Source organism: Dromiciops gliroides, chromosome 5 (assembly GCF_019393635.1).
Source record: "Dromiciops gliroides isolate mDroGli1 chromosome 5, mDroGli1.pri, whole genome shotgun sequence".
Lineage (NCBI taxonomy): Eukaryota > Metazoa > Chordata > Mammalia > Microbiotheria > Microbiotheriidae > Dromiciops > Dromiciops gliroides.
Window position 1 is genome coordinate 157,358,809 of NC_057865.1, and position 19,609 is coordinate 157,378,417.

At 35.1% G+C, this 19,609-nt stretch overlaps 1 protein-coding gene across 1 annotated transcript in view; it reads right to left on the reverse strand.

Annotated features, from left to right (window-relative positions):
• Nucleotides 1-9,015: 9,015 nt before the first annotated feature.
• SEMA3E (semaphorin 3E) overlaps nt 9,016-19,609 on the reverse strand; it is a 360,049-nt gene continuing 349,455 nt past the window's right edge. The window contains exon 17 of the mRNA XM_043968536.1: nt 9,016-15,475. Within this exon, the coding sequence (XP_043824471.1) occupies nt 15,023-15,475 (453 nt within the window). The 3' untranslated portion in view covers nt 9,016-15,022. The remainder of the gene's footprint in view (nt 15,476-19,609) is intronic.

Consider the following 19,609-nt stretch of genomic DNA (forward strand, 5'->3'; position numbering starts at 1 on the left):
ATTGTTTTGTGGTTTTCCCAGTAGTTTTTGTCAAATAGTGAGTTCTTATCCTGGAGGATTAAGTCTTCAGGTTTAGCAAACAGGAGATTTCTATATTCATTTACTGCTGTGTTTTGTTTGCCTACCCTATTCCACTGATGCTATACTCTATTTTTAACCAGTACCAAATAGTTTTGATGGTTGCTGCTTTATAATATAGTTTTAGATGTGGTCCAGTTAAACCACCTTCCTTTGTATTTTTTCAACAATTCCTTTGATATTCTTGATGAATTCCAGATGAATTGTTCTTTTGTTCTTCCAGAAATTTTTCATTATTATTTTTTCTATCTCTATGAAAATTTTTTTTTAGTTTGATTGTAATAGCACTGTAAAAGTAAATTAATTTAGGTAAGATTGTCATTTTCATTGTATTAGCATGACCTGCCCATGAGCAATTGATATTTTTCCTTTTGTTTAGATCTGATTTTATTAGTGTGAAAAGTGTTTTGTAATTGTGTTCATATAGTTCCTAGGTTTGTTTTGGGAGGTAGATACATTTGATATTTTCTATACTTATTTTAAATGGAATCTTTCTATCTCCTGCTGCTTTATTCTGTTGTTCATGTATAGAAATGCTAATGATTTGTGTGGGTTTATTTTATATTCTGCAACTTTGCTAAAGTTACTGTTTCAAGTAATTTTTTTAGTTGTTTCTTGAGGATTCTCTGAGTATACCATTATATGATTTACAAAAAGTGATAGTTTTGTCTCCACCTCAGCTGTTTCTTCAATTTCTTTTACTTCTCTTACTGCTAAGGCTAACATTTCTAGTACCATTCTGAACAATAGTTGTGATAATAGACATTCTTGTTTCACCCTTGATATTACTGGAAACACTTCTAACATCCCCATCGCATATAATGCTTGATGTTGGTTTTATATAGATACTGTTTATCATCTTAAGGAAAGCTCCATTTATTCCTATGTTCTCTAGTGTTTTAAATCGGAATGGGCACTGCATTTTGTGAATAGCTTTCTCTGCACCTATTCAGATAATTATATGATTTTGGTTAGTTTTTTTATTGATGTGGTAAATTACATTAATAGTTTTCCTAATATTGTACCAGTCCTATATTCCTGGTATAAATCCCACCGAATCATAGTGTATTATCTTGATGATACATTGCTGTAATTTCTTTACTACTTTTCTGTTTAGAATTTTTGCATCAATATTCATTAGGGACATTGGTCTATAATTGTCTTTCTCTGTTTTTGCTCTTTCTGGTTTAGGTATCAGCACCATAGTTTCCTCATAAAAGATCTTTGGTAGGATCACTTCCTCACAATTTTTTCCCCCAAATAGTTTGTATAGGATCAGAATTAATTGTTCTTTAAATGTTTGGTAGAATTGGGAGTTCATTGATGGCTTGTTTGATTTCTTTTTTCTAAAATGGACTTATTTAAGGATTTTGTTTCCTCTTCTGTTACTCTGGATGGTTTATATTTTTTTAAATATTCATCCATTTCATTTAGATTGTCAAACTTATTGGCATACAGTTGAGCAAAATAGCTCATAATTATTATTTTAATTTCTACTTCATTGGTGATGAATTCTTCCTTTTCTTTTTTGATGCTGATAATTTTTCTTCTTTCCTTTTTTTAATCAAATTATTCAAAGGTTTATCTAATTTACTGTTTTTTCATAGAACCAACTCTTAGATTTATTTTTTTTTCTATATATTTTTGGTATGTTTTACATATGTGTATGTGTGCATATGTGTGTATGTATGTATGCATGTATGTATGTATGTAATTGTTCCAGCCTCATCATGTGTATTGCAAATCCTTCTAATTATTTAAGACCTTTGTTGTTTGTTTTTGTTTTGACACTGGGTCTCCCTATCTCACCCAGGCTAGAAGTACAGCAGTCTCTAATGGGCATGATCTCGATACTAACTGACAATAGAGCTTTTGACCCAGTCCACTTTTGCCCTGAGCCAGTTAATTTATTCCTTAGGCATGCTGCTTTCCCCAACCCCCCAACCCCAAACCCCACTACTGTAAGTGGTTCATTATATTGGTGCTAGGGCATTTGATTAGCTTAATCCACTGAAGCTTAGAACCTTTGAGCTCAATCTTGACCTCCCTTGAAAATAAGATTACAAGCATGTGCTACCATGCATAACTAATTAACTCATTTTTAAAGGAGAATATTCTAATTGTATCCATGAATTACTTGAGTATGCTTTGACAGATTGACTCCAAATGCATTCTTCCTTCCCCCCCACCCCCACCATGGTACTCCCATATTATTTCCTTCTGGATTTTGGTATTGCTCATGCTCTTGATTTTGTGGATTAATTTTGTATCCTGTTATCTTTCTAAAAATCCATCTAAATTAGTTTCATTGTTGGTTGTCTAAGATTTTCTAAGTAATCTGTAATTTCATTAGCAAATAGAGATAAGTTTGTCCCTTAACTTATCTTTATGTCTATTTTTTCTCTTTTTTATTGCTGTTGTTAACTTTTTGGGAACTACGTCAAATAACTGTACATAAAGATACATCTTAAATTGACTCTTGTATTTACTGAGAAAGCTCCTAGTGTTTCCCTCTTGCATATAATATGGGGGTCTATTTAATAGCTATGGATCATGAGCTTAATTGTCTATTACAACCTTCACATGATACTAACTGACAATAGATATTGTCTGAGAGAACCATGATGACATTTTAAAATGTGCCTCAGAGTGGTACTGTTTAGAACATGTAGACAGACATTCTATAACTGATTTTAGTTGGCTAGCTGTGTGGTTGGGAAGGACTCTTTTTTCAACCTGATACATAGTTATGGAAATACTGGCATCTTCAAAATAAATTCAGGCAGCTTTGACTGTCTTTTGGTTTCATTTTTATCTAGGAGGACTCTCTGTTTCTTATAAGTGTGGACATCTGCTAATAGACCATGAAGTAAGGGGACTAGCCTTAGGTTCTTCTTCTTGATCTATGGCCACTTAACCTTTAAGAAACAGGGTTGGATCCTGAACTTATCATTTGTTCTTTTTCTGTTCTATGTGATAAGAATGTCATCTCCAAAGTTAGGAGTTTCAAAAGCTGAGAGTGAGCCACAGGTTTCTGGGAAAGAGGCCATATAACTTATTATTGGGCTATTTCAGTAGTCAAGGTGAGTTGCAAAGATCTATATGAGGATCTAAAGTAGTCACAAACAAAAGGAGATGAAAGCAAAATAGCTTATGGGGATAGGCTCATTAAGTCTTGGTAACAGATTGGATATGAAAAGTGAGGGAGAGGAAAGCATACAAGAGAAGAACAAAGTTTTGAACATGGAAGATTGTCTGAATAATAGTGATACAAACACGAGTGGTTAGAAAAAGCCACTTTTCTTTCTTTTTGTGGTGGCAGGGGGATGTACTTTGATTCTAACATATAACCAGTTTGAAATTGAAGAAGAGTGAATGAAAAATGCTATCTTAGTTGCCTTCTTCAGTGCTATTTCCTCACTTTTGAGCAGATATTTGGGGGGTGATGGGGTGTTACTTATTTTTTTCTGTTTAGAATTATATTTTCCAAATTACATGTAAAAACAAGTTTTGACATCAATTTTTTAAAACTTTGAATTCCAACTTCTCTTCCTCCCTTCCTTCCAACACCCCATCCCCAAGAATTCAAGCAATTCAATATAAGTTATACATGAGAAGTCATGGAAATCATCTCCAAATTAAGTAGGTTGTGAGAGAAAACAGATAAAAACAAAACTGCATATTAAGTAATTGTCAAAAAAATTGTTTTCAGATACAATCAATTCTTTCTCTGTATATGGATTGCAATTTTCATAAGTCCTTCAGGGTTATATTGGATCATTGCCTTGCTGAAAATAACCACATATTTTCCAGCAGATCATCTTACACTATTGCTGTTATTTTGTATAGAGTACATTTCGCTCTGCTTTAGTTCATGTAGGTCTTTCCAGGTTTTTCTGATAGCATCCTGTTCATCATAACTTTTATATAGTACCTTAAACTTGACAAATAATTTTCTTCACAGTATCCCAGCAAAGTAGGTACCATATGTTTTGCAATTATAATCAATCATCATAACTGTTTCCCTCCATGCTATTCCCTTCCCATGATATTTACTCTATTGTCTATCTTATTTTACCCTATTCTTCCTCAAAACGTTTTTTTTCTTCTGACTGCCCCCTCCCCTGCTCTGCCATCCCTTCTTTCATGCTTCCCTCCTTTTCCTCTTCCCCACCTACTTTCCTGTATGGTTAGATAGATTATACCTCCCAAATTGGTGTGTATGTTATTCCCTCCTCTAGCCAACTCTGATGACATTAAGGTCTTTGAGATAATTCTGTGTTCTAAATTTTCTTCCTCCCTCCCTTCTCAACCCTCCCTATGAAATCAAGCAATTCAATATAAGTCATACATGTGCAGTTATGCAGAACATATTCAGCTTCCTTGAAAGTATTTTGCTTTTTACTGCTCCCTCCCCCAATCTGTCCTTCCTTCCTTCCCCTCTTCTCCCCCATGCCTTTATCTCCATCCCCTCTCACATTCCCTCAGGGAAAAATATATTACTATATCCACTTGAGTATGTGTCTTATTCCCTCTTTGAGCCAATTCTGATGATAGTAAGGTTCACTCACTCCCCCACTCCTTCCCCCTCTTTCCTTCTGCTCCATAAGCTTTTTTTGTTTCTTTTATGTAAGCTACATTCCCCCAGTCTAACTCTCCCTTTCTCTCTTTTCTAGTGCATACCTCTTACCCCTTAATTTTATTTTAAAGATATCATCATAGGTCAGCTAGGTGGCACAGTGGACAAAGTAACAGCCCTGGACTCAGGAGACCCTGAGCCCAAATCTGGCCCCAGACATAAGCCACCCCAACCTGTCTGCCCCATGAAAAAACAAGGATAAACAAAAAAAATGCTTTACAGATATCATCATCCCTTCATTTTCAGTTTATACCTGTTCCCTCTGTCTAAGTGTATTCCTTTCAGGTACCCTAATACTGAGAAAGTTCTTATGTGTTTGAAGTATTATCTTCCCATATAGAAATGTAAACAGTGTAATCTTTTAATGTCCCTCATGATTTCTTTTTCCTGTTTAAATTTTTGTGATTTTCTAGGGTCTTGTATTTGTAAGTCAAATTTTCTATTCAGTTCAGGTCTTTTAATCATAAATGCCTGAAAGTCCTCTTTTTTTCATTGAAGTCCCATTTTTCCCTCTGAAAGATAATACTCAGTTTTGCTGGGTAGGTGATTTTTGACTGTAGTCCCAGTTTCTTTGCCCGCTAGAATATCATATCTCATGCCCTCTGGTCCTTTAATGTAGATATTGCTAGATCTTGTTTTATCCTTATTGTAGTGCCACAGTATTTGAATTCCTTTTTTCCAGCTGCTTGCAATATTTTCTCCTTGACCTAGGAGCTCTGGAATTTGACTATACTATTCCTAGAAGTTTGTCTTTTGGGATCTCTTTCAGGAGGTGATTGGTGGATTCTTTCAATTTCTATTTTACCTTCTGCTTCTAGAATATCAGAGCAATTCCACCTGACAATGTCTTGGAAGATGCTGTCTAAACTCTTATTTTTGTCATAGTTTTCAGATAGTTCAATAATTTTCAGATTATCTCTCCTCGATCTGTTTTCCAAGGAAGATATTTCATATTGCCCTCTATTTTTTAAAAAAAACTTCATTTGGATTTGCTTTATTGTGTCTTAGTTTCTCATAAAGTCACTAGCTTCCATTTGTTCAATCCTAATTCTTAGGCAATTATTTTCTTCAGAGAGCTTTTGTATCTCCTTTTCCATACGGTTTTTCAAGTTGTTGACTTTTTTCTCATGATTCTCCTGCATGGTTCTCATTTCTCTTTCCATTTTTTCCTCCACCTCTCTAAATCTTCCTTCTATCTCTCCTACTTTCTCTTCAAAGTCCCTTTTGAGTGCTTTCATGGCCTGAGTCCAATTCATATTTTTCTTGGAAGCTTTGGATGTAGGGGCCCTGAGGCTGTTATCTTCTTCTGAGGGTGCACCTTGATCTTCCTTGTTGCTGAAGAAACATTCTATAGTTCTCAACTTTCTTTGCTTGCACATCTTGCAGTCTTTTACTTGACTTTTAATTCCCTCTTACAGGGGGCCCTACTTCCAAGGTATACTGTCCCAAGCTTCAGAGGGTCCCAGGTGTTTTGGTTTGAGGGAGAGTAGGTTTTTCTCTTGCCTGGCCTGTTCTCTGATCCAAAGATAACCTAAAGCCAACTTGCTAATTAACCAGCCAGCCAAACTTTGTGTGCTGTGGTTCTTAGCTGTTAAGAGCCTGAGCCCCTCCCCCACCTGTGCCTCCTGCCACTCAAGATTTCTGCCTGGTTCCCTGCTGGGGTGGGATAGCTGAATTCCTCCTTAGGTCCTGCAGACATCCCTGTATCCTCACCCCCCCCCCAACTAGCCATTCAGCCCTCTCACCCCATCATATGCTTAGTTCCAGAAGATGCTCCTGTTGATTCGGAGGCTTGGGGATAATTTTCTCTGGTACAGCCTGCCTGGGGTCTATGCAGCCCAGCATGGTCCCCTCTAAGCTGTCTTTGGCTGGGAAATAATCTTAGCCCATCTTTTTGTGGATTTTGCTGCTCCAGGGGTTGTTTTGTTGCTGTTTTGGGGTAATCATGTCAGGAGCTCTGTCCATTTAATGTCTTTCCTCTGCCATCTTGGTTTCTTGGAGTGTTACTTCTAAACACTTATTGGCTTCATTTTCTTTCTCCTTCTACTTTTTTATTCATTCCTTTTCCCTTGATTCTTACTTTTTCCCCATACAATCCTTCCCCACCCACTGCATAATGGTCTGACTTGGAAGATGTAGTCAGAGATGAGGGTCACCCACTTGATTTCTTCTTTTAAAATCTCCATCTAGAAGTGGCAGAAGTAAAAATGCCATCTAGTCTATAAGGCAGGCATCCAATGTTTTGGTGTGGCTTTCAGATGTAGCTATTTGTAAAGACCTTAGGTAGCTTCCCCTCCCTAATCAACTCTGATACCTTGAGACACTTGGCCAAAATATGACTACCTGTCCCTGTCCAATTGGTAAGGCCACAAAAGTCATACTCCTCTCCTCTTCCACCCAACTGACATGAATAAGCTCCCATCCCCTGATCCAGGTTCTTTGCTCTTTCCCTTTCTGCTCAACACATATAAGAACTCTATTAAAAAATCACCAAGTTTTACTAGGTTTGTATGCCCAACTCCATCCAGGTTTTCAGTAGACTTGACTTATTTCCATCCTCCCTGAATGTCCTTTTCTACTTTAAATGTTTCCTTGATAACATTGTCTTGCTGTATTGTTTTATTATGTATACTATGTATCTTGGTGTTGGACTCTCAGTTCCAAACCTTACTAAGTCTATATTAAGACAATATTTAAGGAAGAAGTCATCCATACATTAGATCATTATTTTCTACTCCCCAAATTAAGTAAACTTTGTATATGACTACAAAAACTTGGATATAACCTTAAGAGGGACTATAACCAATATCCTGGATAGTACCATGTAAAATACTCTGAGTTTGATTAACATAATCAAGGGAGAAAAATCTCCTTTGGAGTTTGACTTATCCAGAAAATTAGCTGTATAATTGCCCCATTAATACTTTAGGCAGCATGGTTACATTCACTCTACCAACATCTTTTCTTGAACTATTGACTGTAACTGGGGAGGTATTCATTTTGCTATGCTTAATATTGTCTTCTGTCATAATTGACAGGGCTGAATATTTACCTACATTACTCTTTTTTTTGGGTGGGGCGATGGGGGTTAAGTGACTTGCCCAGGGTCACACAGCTAGTAAATGTCAAGTATCTGAGGCTGGATTTGAACTCAGGTACTCCTGAATCCAGGACCCGTACTTTATCCACTGCACCACCTAGCTGCCCTTACATTACTCTTTTTGATGAATTTACCAAGTGCTCAGAGGCAATGCCTTCAAAATTCCTGGAAACGGTCCAGTTGAATTCCTTATTCTAAAATAGCAGTATCAAAAGGTGTTAACACACCAGAAATCTTTTGACTACACAATCCTACAGTGTGCTTCAGCCACTTTTTCCTCTTTAAAATCATTTAATCTTCACAAAAACCCTGGGAGGTAGATGCTACTATTATCCTCAGTTTACAGCCAAGGAAATTGAAGCAAATAGAGGCTAAGTAACTTGTCCAGTGTCACACACCTCATAAATTTCTGAGGCCCAATTCAAATGAAGGTCCTCCTGATTCCAGGCTCAGTGCTCAATCCACTACACCACCTAACTGAGTGGCCTTTAGGTCAGAAATATTTACATTTAAGCTCAGGCATATACTAGCTATGTCACTATGGAGAAAGGATATTATTTAATTCCTTTATGTCCTAGTCATCTCTTCCAACCTTTAATAGAGAGTTAGTCTTCAACAGTGAGAGTATCTATATTAGTTCTCTATACCAGTGAAATAACAGGCAAGAATCAAAAGTGGAAGTTAGTTTGAAAATAGTTTTTTTTTCTAAGAATAATTTCATTTAACACCAAAAACTTGTATCAAAGAATACAAGTTCTCTCTGTGACACTTATAAAATAATAAAAAAAGAAAAGAGCCATTTTAGGCATATTGATGTATATAAATAAGGCTGAGATGAATTAAAAATACACAATTAGGTTACCATTTGTTTTAAAACTCATTTTCATCATTTCTTATCTGGACGATGCAGCTTTAAAAGCATCTGTAACTGCCGGGCCTAGAGTCATGATATGCCATTAATAACTCCAACTTCGTTGCTCCAAGGTAGAGTGAGGAGATTAATGGATTTTTTTTTTCCAAGGGAAGTTACCTCACAATTTTTCTTGGAAAGAAAATTGATTTCTCTCCCAACATCTTGACAGAAAATTAGCTCCAGTCCAGTGTCACATGTTGATATTCCGTCTACAGATTACATTTAAAAGTGAGTTCGATTGGCAATAAGAAGACCTCTTCAAATATTAAATGTGTACATGACAAGTAAGGGTTCAGCAAACATTTATTTCTTTTTTCATCTAACATGAGCTAAATTAAAACATGACAATTCAATGCTATGGACAAAGTATGTAGAATCTAATGATAGATATATGTCATATTTATTCTATGAAACAACTCATATCAGTGATCTCTGTAGCTTGTCACCAGATGATAATAAGCCCCATGGCTTTTCCTAATCAGGAAAAATAAATACTATGGCACATGCTGTTACAGATCCAGCCAAGCAAATAAAAAGATGCTATACAGAATAAAATGTACCAGTGAAGTAATTTGTCACATAACTAGGCCACTTGAAGCACAAATATAAGAATCTAAGTCATAATGTAAATAAAAATATAAACCTATGCACCCAAGGGGAAATAGCAAAGAAAAACAAAACATTTTAAATAATACTACAACAAAAACGTCAGTACAGATAGTCTAGTATTCATCGCTGACTCAAATGAAACAGCTGTTGACCTGAAAAATGAAGCACTATTAAAAAAAAATACCACAACATAGTACCCTGTTGTAGGAAAGAGGAAAAAGTCGAATTATTATTGCTATCTTCATTATAGCATTTTCTTCTTGGAAACATTAGTAACTGAGAACAATTAAGTACATGTTTTCTGATTTATTTACCATGCCACATACAGAGCTGAGACAATTAATTCATTTTTTTCAGACAACAAATGTGTTCCTGTATTTGGTCCATGCCTAACACTGACACTCAAAACAAGTTATTGGGTTGTGTGTTGATTTTTTACACGTTTTACAAATGTGCATAATCACCACTAAGATTTAGAAACCCATGGACTGATACAACCAATACTGATGTATAATCCTGGATGTTTAGCTGAAATTAAATATAGAAAAATCTCATATTACATACATATGTATATACTCAGATACAAATATGTATATATATACATATGTGTAATTCTTACTAATAAAGTGATAAAGAAGTTTCTTCATTTTTAAAGTAATTTACTAATACTCAAACCTATGTATTATATAATCCTGTTTCTACAAAGTATGAAGCATTTATCAGTAAGCCACCAGATATCCAGTTAAAAACAGAAAAAGAGAGGACTTCTTATAATTGGAAAACTAGATCTAGGAGAGATTATCTTAGTCCAGTCCCCATGTTGTACAGGTGAAGGACCTAAGACCCAGGTAAATTAAATGATTTGCCTAATATCATAAAGGAAATTGTTGGCAAGGCTGAGACTAGAAAGTCTCAACTATCCAGGTCAATGTTCATTCTATTACACTGAAAAGCCAAGTGACATTGCTGATTCTGATTGTCTTCAGAGAATTCTTTTGTCTCTTTGCCAAACTAATGATGGAGAATGGCCTCATTCTCTTGCAGTTCTGGATAGATACTTATTCTGCTCATATATTCTTCCCAGCCATGCTCTACCTAGAAGATGCATAACCCAGGGACAAAGAGGAATCATACAGGTGTCTAGCTTTCCGTCCTTCTAGCAAGGCTATAGTTATGCTGGTTTTGAAGTAACTCTCAGGAGCTGCTCTGCCTGTCTATGTGTATGGAGCATAGTCTTCCTTTCACCAAACCTATGTCCAGGGAAACTATGGGAGTGGGGGATCTTTTCTCCACCAACCCTGTAGTGTGTAAAGCACAAGGAGGAAACTGATCTTAAGTCATTTGTACTTGCACAAACTTGAGCATTTCACAGGTTATTTCCTCACTGTTAATTTAGAGAACATTGATCAACTCTTATATTTGCAATCCTGAAAGATGAATGAGAGGAAAACATTTTTTTTGGTATAGCACAAATATACTTATTTGCCTATGGGAGAATCACCAACCAAGAACTTATTTTCTTCTGTTTTATTTAACCAGCAGTTCCTACACTCCCTTATTACTACACACAACACATTTGCAGATACTAAAATGTACATGCTACAAGAGCCCACCAATATAGTTAAGGAGATTTTGTTTGGGTTATTAGCATGTGCAACCCTTCCATAATGTTGTTTTTTTTTTTGTGGGGGAGTGGCCAATCTATTCCATATTTTTTTCTGGTGGCCAATATATTTTATAATGTTTTAGAGGTATTATGCTATATTGAGAAAAAGAGTTTTCTATATGAATGGATTTATAAATATCATCCTTGAGAGGTGCAATGTAAGATGGTGGATTGAGACCTGGTATTGGAGCCAGATAGATATGGATGCAAATATTCCCTCTGAAACATAATAGCTGTGGGGCATTGGGTAAATCCCTTAACTTCTCAGTGCCCTAGCTAGACAACTTTCTAAGACTATAAGAGACCTGAACTGGTAGGAATTTTTCCCTTTGGGAAGTATCCAACATCAAGGAAACCAAAATATTATTTCTATACCTATCACTATCACCCTAAACTCTGCAGCTGAGACCTCAGATTTCCTCTCCCAATTGTTTCCTATTGATGTTCTTATCATTCATATGTCTACATTGGTTTTGTTAAATTATTCTGAATATATTTTTATGATTGTATTTAAAATTTATTTGATTAATTCTATATTTTTTCTGTACCTGCCAGCTAAAATATTCTTAACAATGACCATTTTCTTCCTTTTTTTTTCTTTTGGGTCTGACTACAAAACAGGTGAGATTTGAAATTTATAATGAAATTAATGAATGAAAGTGTTTAATAACCACTTTATACTAGATACTGCATTAACCAACTAATTAATTAATTGATTGACTGGTCAATCAATCAATTTATTAAATGTGCTAATTACTGGGAATACAAAAACAAAAATTATCCCAAGGGGCTTCAATTGTCTTGAAAGAGACAACACTTATTGGGGGGGGGTGGAAAGAGTGTGTATGAGGGGTATTGAGTTGATGCATAGAGTTTTCCACTAAGATACTCTTTCTAACAACAATGATAAAACTGATTTGGTTTTTGAGCCCAAAGACATGGGGGAAAGATGAGAGGAATAGTAGGCCCAAGAATGGAGGACACCTAACATAATATAGCTGGGGAAGCTGACTGGGAGAGACATAAAGCATGGGACCAGCTATATAAAGGGAGCTAGTTGTGTTTGCAGTTCACTCATTCACTAATCAATACAGCTCTGCAAAAGGAAGGAGTTCCAAAATGGAATATATTAATTCCTTCAGGTCCTAGGGGCCTTTTATCTGGTCAATTTGATTAATACATTTCAGCATTAAAAAAAAAAACTGCTTTGGAATTTTAGTTATCTTGTAGTGGTGGTACTTGTTTGTCCTTCATTCTCAAAGGGTACCATGACATCAGGGTGAAGTCATGACTTGTACTGAATTGAATTTAAGTGAGGGAGGGTTGTGCAAGCTTACCAACATCACTCTTTCCTCCAGAGCCATCTAGGTCCAGTGGCAAGATATATATCAGGATGACTGGAGATGACTCTGGATATTTAAGGCAATTGGGGTTAAGTGACTTGCCCAGGGTCACAGCTATTAAGTGCCTGAGGTGAGATATCTAGACAATTAACGATCTTACTGCTCCCATCTATATTTGATGAGATATCTTTAAAACTGTTAACACCCCAACCCCAAACATAGAAGCATGTATTTTTCTCAGTGTTCTCACTGTAGTTACATAAGAATGGTTACAGTTCAAAAATGACATGGTTATAAGCAAAAGTATCCAGAGCTGATGAGAACATACTTCTAAAACTTAAATAGTGAGAAATTAGTTATGTGATTTTCCTCATTTAATTTGTAGCAAGATAAGAGAAGTATCAATTTTCTCTTTTGATTTTTTGAAATAAAATTCTTTTAAATTGATTAGTCTTTTCCTATATTTTATATTCTCATCAAAAGTGTGCTAAAAATACTATCTTCACTGAACTCCCACTAATTTCAGTGTCTTGCTATATTTTTCCAGTTGGGCAGCTTTTCTTTTTCTTCCTTTCTTTTTTTTTTTCTCTCTCTATGAGAGAGCCTGGTTTTTCATAACTTCCAAACTATAGAGTGATTTCAGCTGCATCCTAGTGGGCAGCAATGACCCCCAGTGGATTCTTGGGTAAATAACAAGCTTAATTTTGGAAAATATTAATTTCAGTTACATCAGGTTTTTTTCATTATTTCATTGTTGAAGAAAAAGATAAGACTAACTTCATGTTTTATTTTAACTACAGACTATAACTTAAACCACTATGAATATTTAACTAGTATGGGCCATCTGTAATTTGATTTTTCTAGCATGTTAAATATGAGGAATAATACAAGGTTGGGGGGTGTTGTTATTATTTTTTCTGTAGAATTTAGGATTTCACCAATTTATGGAATTTCTGGTGAAGAATTACCATTTATCAATGTAGATCACTATCTATCTCTTCTCTAATTTAGTCTTAAAAGTTGCCTGGGGAACAGAGAGGTTAAGTGATCTCAGTCACAATAATCTGGGGCAGTACTTGAACCCACGTCTTCTTGTATTCCATCCCAGATGGGTATTAGGCAAAGTTAAAATGAAAAAAAAAAGCCATAATGTTTCTTTTTCAGTGTTTTGACTTTCTGCTTTATCATTGCTGATTTATATTTTATTTAAATATTTTCATTAATTACCTCAGATTAAAATTTTACAATTTAGAATATAGGATGCTAAAAGCAAAAATACAGGACTATAAAATGCAAAATGCAGAAGGAAAAGGTACAGAAAGTAAATTGAATATTGCCCCAAATAAAAAGCTCCTGGTGTGTTTTATGAGAGAAAAATAAAAATCTCCAAGAGTAATTTTCTCTCTACCTCTTTATAGCAAATTTATTCAGATGAAAAGTAATATAATGATTTTCTTTATGAAATAGGTTTATGTGTTGCTGAAATGACTTTTTTAAAATTAGAAGCCTTAAAAGAGTAAAAAATTTATAAGTTTTCGTTTGTGCATACCTTTTGTCCTTTCTTATTTAGTGAACTAATAAACTACTTTCAATTGAATTATCCACAAGTTAAACTCTGTTTTGGGGTCTTTTAAGTTTTTTTGAATTAATTAGTTTTGATGACAAATATAATATACTTCAACTGACCAAACTTTCTTTAAGCAGTTACAGTCCAAAGATTTCTGCAGGGGAAAAATGCATGCACACACTCACACACATTCACGCACACACAGAAATATACATGTGTATACATACAGAAGCATATATGAACATACATATGAACAAACATATATACACATATGCATGTATATACATGGACACACATATAAGCATATGCTGTTTTTTTGTTTTTGTTTTTTTTTTTACCTTTAGAAGTCAGGCATATAAATCTTCCAGCTATTAAAGCAAACATTTGTTCCACCTATAACTAATACTCCAACTTAACTGTTTTGCTTCAACATCTAATAGGGAAGTTCTATTAGCCTCATTCTTTCCACACCTGAGTGTAACTGGAAGGGATCGTGTCAGCTGTAATAATAGAAATATGAATCTGGTCCCATAAATGTTTTATAAAGGGTAGTACCCCTGGGGCTGAATACATTTCTTTTCCCATTTACAAAAATCACAGTGGTCCTCAGAGCAAACTCATGGCTTAAACTATCACAATAAAAATTACCAACTGTCCACATGAAAAAGTGAATGTCACTGATTATTTGTCAGTTTTAAAAGCAATGCAGAAGTTGAAAAAAGCAGAGGGGTTATGTTGCCTTCCCATCTCCTGCCTCCTAATTCTTAATTCCTGTGAATTTCCTTAAATATTCTAATCATACACAAGGAACAAAGAGTAGCTGGCATAAATAATCAGCCAAACAATTACGAAGATTACAACAAGGTAACTTTTTTGATAAATATAGTTGAAAACCATGTAAGCAATAAAATGATATTTAGAAACAGCTAGTTAGTTTTATGTAACCTCTAACCAGTCAAAAAGAAGTATAATTTACCATAATTTTTTTCAGTCACGTCTTTCTTATTGTACATAGTTCCACTGCCACAAAGAAATCAAATGTTGTCTTTTAAATCTCAGATGTCCAAATAAAAATTCTTCAAAAAGTCAGCCAATGGTTCCAACCCATCAGAAGTCCAGTGCATGCCTAGGTAGGCGATAGTGCTCAGCCTTGGCCCGAAGCTTCCTTTCTTGTGGGGTGGAATACTTCCATTTGGAGGGGGACATTTTGAGCTTTTTCCTCTTCTTATCTGTACACCACACTTTTTCACAGTACTCTTCCACTCTCTGGAAGTTGCTATAGCCAATCAGCTGCAAGAACTCTTTGTACCATGGCTTTGACCCTTGTGGGATGCTACTCTGGACAGGACAAGGCATTTTCTGGGGAACCTCTTCCTCATAGTCTTTGTTAAACATCTCTTCGACCCGTTCCTCTTCTACTACTTCCAAGGTGATTTTACGAACTGTATGGACAAAACTGTGCTCCACTGTCTGACAAAAATAGGTTCCTGCATCCATTTTGTGTAGTTTTAGGAAGAGCAAACCAAGGTCCATTTTGACAACTCTGTCATCTGTCTTCACCTAAAAGATTGACCAAGGAAATAGTATCATCAGGGATAACAAGTTTTGGTTTTTTTAAGTCATCAATACTATAACTTTTCAAAGTATCTATCTTAAAGATTCACTTCTTGTATTGCTTTATATAATACAGCATGGCATATACAAACACATACATATTAATCAGATAACACACTGAGTAATTAAACTAACTTGAAATTCACTATCATTTCCTTTAGTTTTGTCTGCCAAGTTCCTATGTTTTCTCTTCAGTATCTCCACAGCAAGCTGAAAAAACTGTAAGGAAAGGTTAATAATTGATCATATAGTTTTGCATTCCCAAAAGCAGCCTAGTTATGGTTAGAGAGGTTGACTAGCTCTAACTCAGACAGCTGATTTTTAAAAATGCAACATTTCTAGAAGACTATTAAAGTGTAGATTGGCAGTGAGGTGGTGTAGTGGATAGAGTGTCATGCATTTAGTCAGGAAGACACATCTTCCTGAATTCAACTCAGGCCTCAGACACTTGTTAGCTGTGTGATCCTGGGCAAGTCACTTAATCCCATTTCCTTCAGTTTCCTCATCAATAACATGACCTGGCAAAGGAAATGGGAAACAACTCTAGTATCTTTGCCAAGTAAATCTCAAAAGAGGTCATGAAGAGTCAGACATGACTGAAATGACCAATCAACAACATTAAAGTTTAGAGGGTGTTATAATCTGTATGTATTGAGGAAGTATCCATTAAATGAACTTACGGATCCTGGAACTATTGAAAAAGAATATATTTGTATTTTTAGTTAATGTAACTTCATCTCTTATGTCATTTGATATCAGTGGTGCAATTAGTAAAACCAGGGAACATTCTGAACTTCAAATTTTCTGTCTCCCTTAAATAGTCTCATTAATCATCTAGTTCAAATACATTTGTCATAAAATAAACATTGGGGTGCCTATAAATATTATCAAATTTGTTTTTATTATGAGGATACCTTTCTACAGAGCAACCCAAATATGGCTTGTTTTACCCACTTTAACCCTGGAATCTTATTCTCTAAGCTAATCTGTTGAATGTTACAGGAAATATGTTATAGCGGACACAAATCTATAGTTTAAAGGATATTATCCTTCATTTTTATTTCATATTTATTATTTCCTATGGAAATTTTAGTTTTTAAAAATTTAGTTTTTTTATTGTTTTATGTCTTTCTTCCCTCAGTGATAGTAGATCCAACACAATATTTTAGCCCTAACAGCGTAGTTTCCCATATATTTTTTAAAGTCGTGGAAGTTAAATGGTTTAGACCAGAGCTCCTTAAACTTTTTCCTCTCATGACTCCTTTTCACCTGAGAAATTTTACATGACCCCAGGTATATAGGTATATAAAATAGGTATACATAACCTTTTACTGTTGCCAAATTTTTCACAACCCACACATTCAGGTATGTGACCCCATATGGTATTGCAACCCACAGTTTAAGAAGCTAGGGTCTAGAACAAATATACCCAAAACAAGTCCATGATTAGGTTGATAGAATTTTGATGTGCTTAAGAATTGGTTCTCAAGATATCTGAAAAGGGATATAGTACCAAATGTTTTTTTTGGGGGGAAATCATGGCTGTTATTACTACTCAAATCAAGAAAGCAACTAAGAAAATATCACTAGCCATGCCCCCATATGCTTATTTTCCAAACTTTACAAAATCTTTAAGAGAAGAAACTACATGAATAGTTAGGGCCTCCTTTATGAAGTCATGAGACAGAAATATATAGACTTTTATATTTTAAAAAGTACATCAGGCCAAATCTTTCTATAGTCATAATTAATAGAATTAGACCAGAGAACACAAGAACAATATGGGCTCATTTTTTTGTTCATTAAACATACACACATGCATGCACGCACACATGTACACATATATACATACACACACAGGGGCCTTCTGATACTCCTGTTTTCAGTGGCTATCACTTTGATCATACCAAGCCCTAAAACTTTGAAAAGTCTCCTAAAGAAGATACATAAGGATTGGGACTAGACCTAAAATTTCATTGGCATAAGGAGCTCCAAGGTGAGAAAATTCCTTCTATCAATGTAGGTCACCACTTTCTCTGCAAACTAGTCTATTAAACACACATACATACACACACACATCTATACATACATACATGCATATATACTTTATTTTCCCCAAATAAACATAAAGACAATTTTTCACATTAAATATGAAAAAATTAACTTCCATATTCCCTCACTGCCTCCCTCCTCATGTACCTTTCTTAGAGATTAAGCAATTGTATATAGGTTATATATATGTGATCATGCAAACATGTTTCCATATTAATCTTGTTGTGATAAAAGACACAGATAGAAAAATATAAAATAAAGTAAAAAATTACATGATTCAATGTGCATTCAGATTCTATCAGTCCTTTCTTTTGATATGGAGAGCATTTTCTAGCAATACTCCTTTGAAAATGTCTTGGACCACTAAGAATAGCTAAGTGATACAGAGTTGATCATTGTACAATGTTGCTGTTACTGTGTACAATGTCTTCTTGGTTCTTCTCACTTCTCTTTGCATGAGTTCATGTAAGTCTTTCCAGGTTTTTCTGAAATCATGCTGCTCCTCATTTTCACAGCGCAATAGTATTCTATTACAATCATATAACACAATTTGTTCATCCATTCCCCAAGTGATGGGCATTCCTTCAATTTCCATTTTTTTGCCATCACGAAAAGAACGGATATAAATATTTTTGTGCAAATAGGATCCTTTTCCCTTTTTAAAAAAGGGACACTCAGTAAGTGTCAGAAGAGGTACCTGAAGCCCTTTGTGGTTTCAAGGCCATTTGTCTATATATGATGTCACACTAAGTCCTGAAAGTATAAATTGCCATAGCTATTCAGACAAGGAAAAATCAAGGAACCTAGTAGATGGAGAATGTCTTTTTATAATGACTAAAAAGTAGTCCTGAGTTCTAGTTTCTGTGATACCACTGTAGATGGAAGCTAACTAGGATACTGAGAGTACTACAACACAGCACAAAAGTTATTTGTGTTGATGACAATGTATTTTGACCTCCACCCTTGAGCACTTATTATTATATAGTCTGTGGGTCCACATATGGTTGTTAGATTCAAGTAAATACTGTTGTAGACCTCTCCCAAAAACATAGAAGTGCAGAAAAGGCAATGATTATATCCAGAAGATATCCATCAAGTGCAGATTTCTTTTAATTGTGGGCACCAGTGATCATGCACTGATGCTGCCTTTGGGCTTCCTTTCCCAAAGTAAAATGCCTTTGTGCGCACCAACAAACCTCACAGTATGATTGCTGAAAGAGAGAGAGCTTGGTAATATCGGAAAAAATTTCCAGATATAGCTTAAAAGAAATAGCATATATTCCTAGCTCACATAATCCTTGATCCATTTTTTTTTACTTCTCCACCATGGACCTCGTGGAAATGAACCTAATATTCTACACCTGTTATAGTAATATCATAATAAATAATCCAGAGAGAAATAATATACAGTAAGAACACAAAAGCATACATTGTTTTGTACCACCTTGTTAGGGAGAGGAATCACGGCTTTCTCAATCCTTTCTCTCTCCCTTGGTTGTTACATAAAAGTTGAAAGGCTGGAAATGGAACTCTGTTTAATCTCAGTCTGGAGTAACATTGAGTACCATATATTAAATCACTTTGAAAATTAAATGTATCTCTTATGAACCATAAATGCCTATAAGAAAATGACATGGAAATTGGTATTTCAAGTCCATATGTGATTTAGTCCTTCCACTTCAGTTAACATGGGTTACTCCAGTAATTCATGATTACACAATTGTTTTCACATTGTCTGTATTATGGTGGTTTTTCAAAATCTGCATGCCAGATTTCTTTGGGAAAGAAGTTAATATGATGCAAAAAACCATAATTTTTACATTATCTCTACCAAGTGTTCCTATATTCACTCTTCATGAGGACATTTTTTAACTAGAAAATGTCTTCAATATTCTAGGATACCAAAAAATCAATTCCATGTGCTTACATTGTCAAAGAAACAAACTTGAACAATTGAACAAAGAATTCTGCACATCTGCTTGCCTTGCTTCTCAGGAGGACAGAGTGATTTCCATACGTTGCAAACAA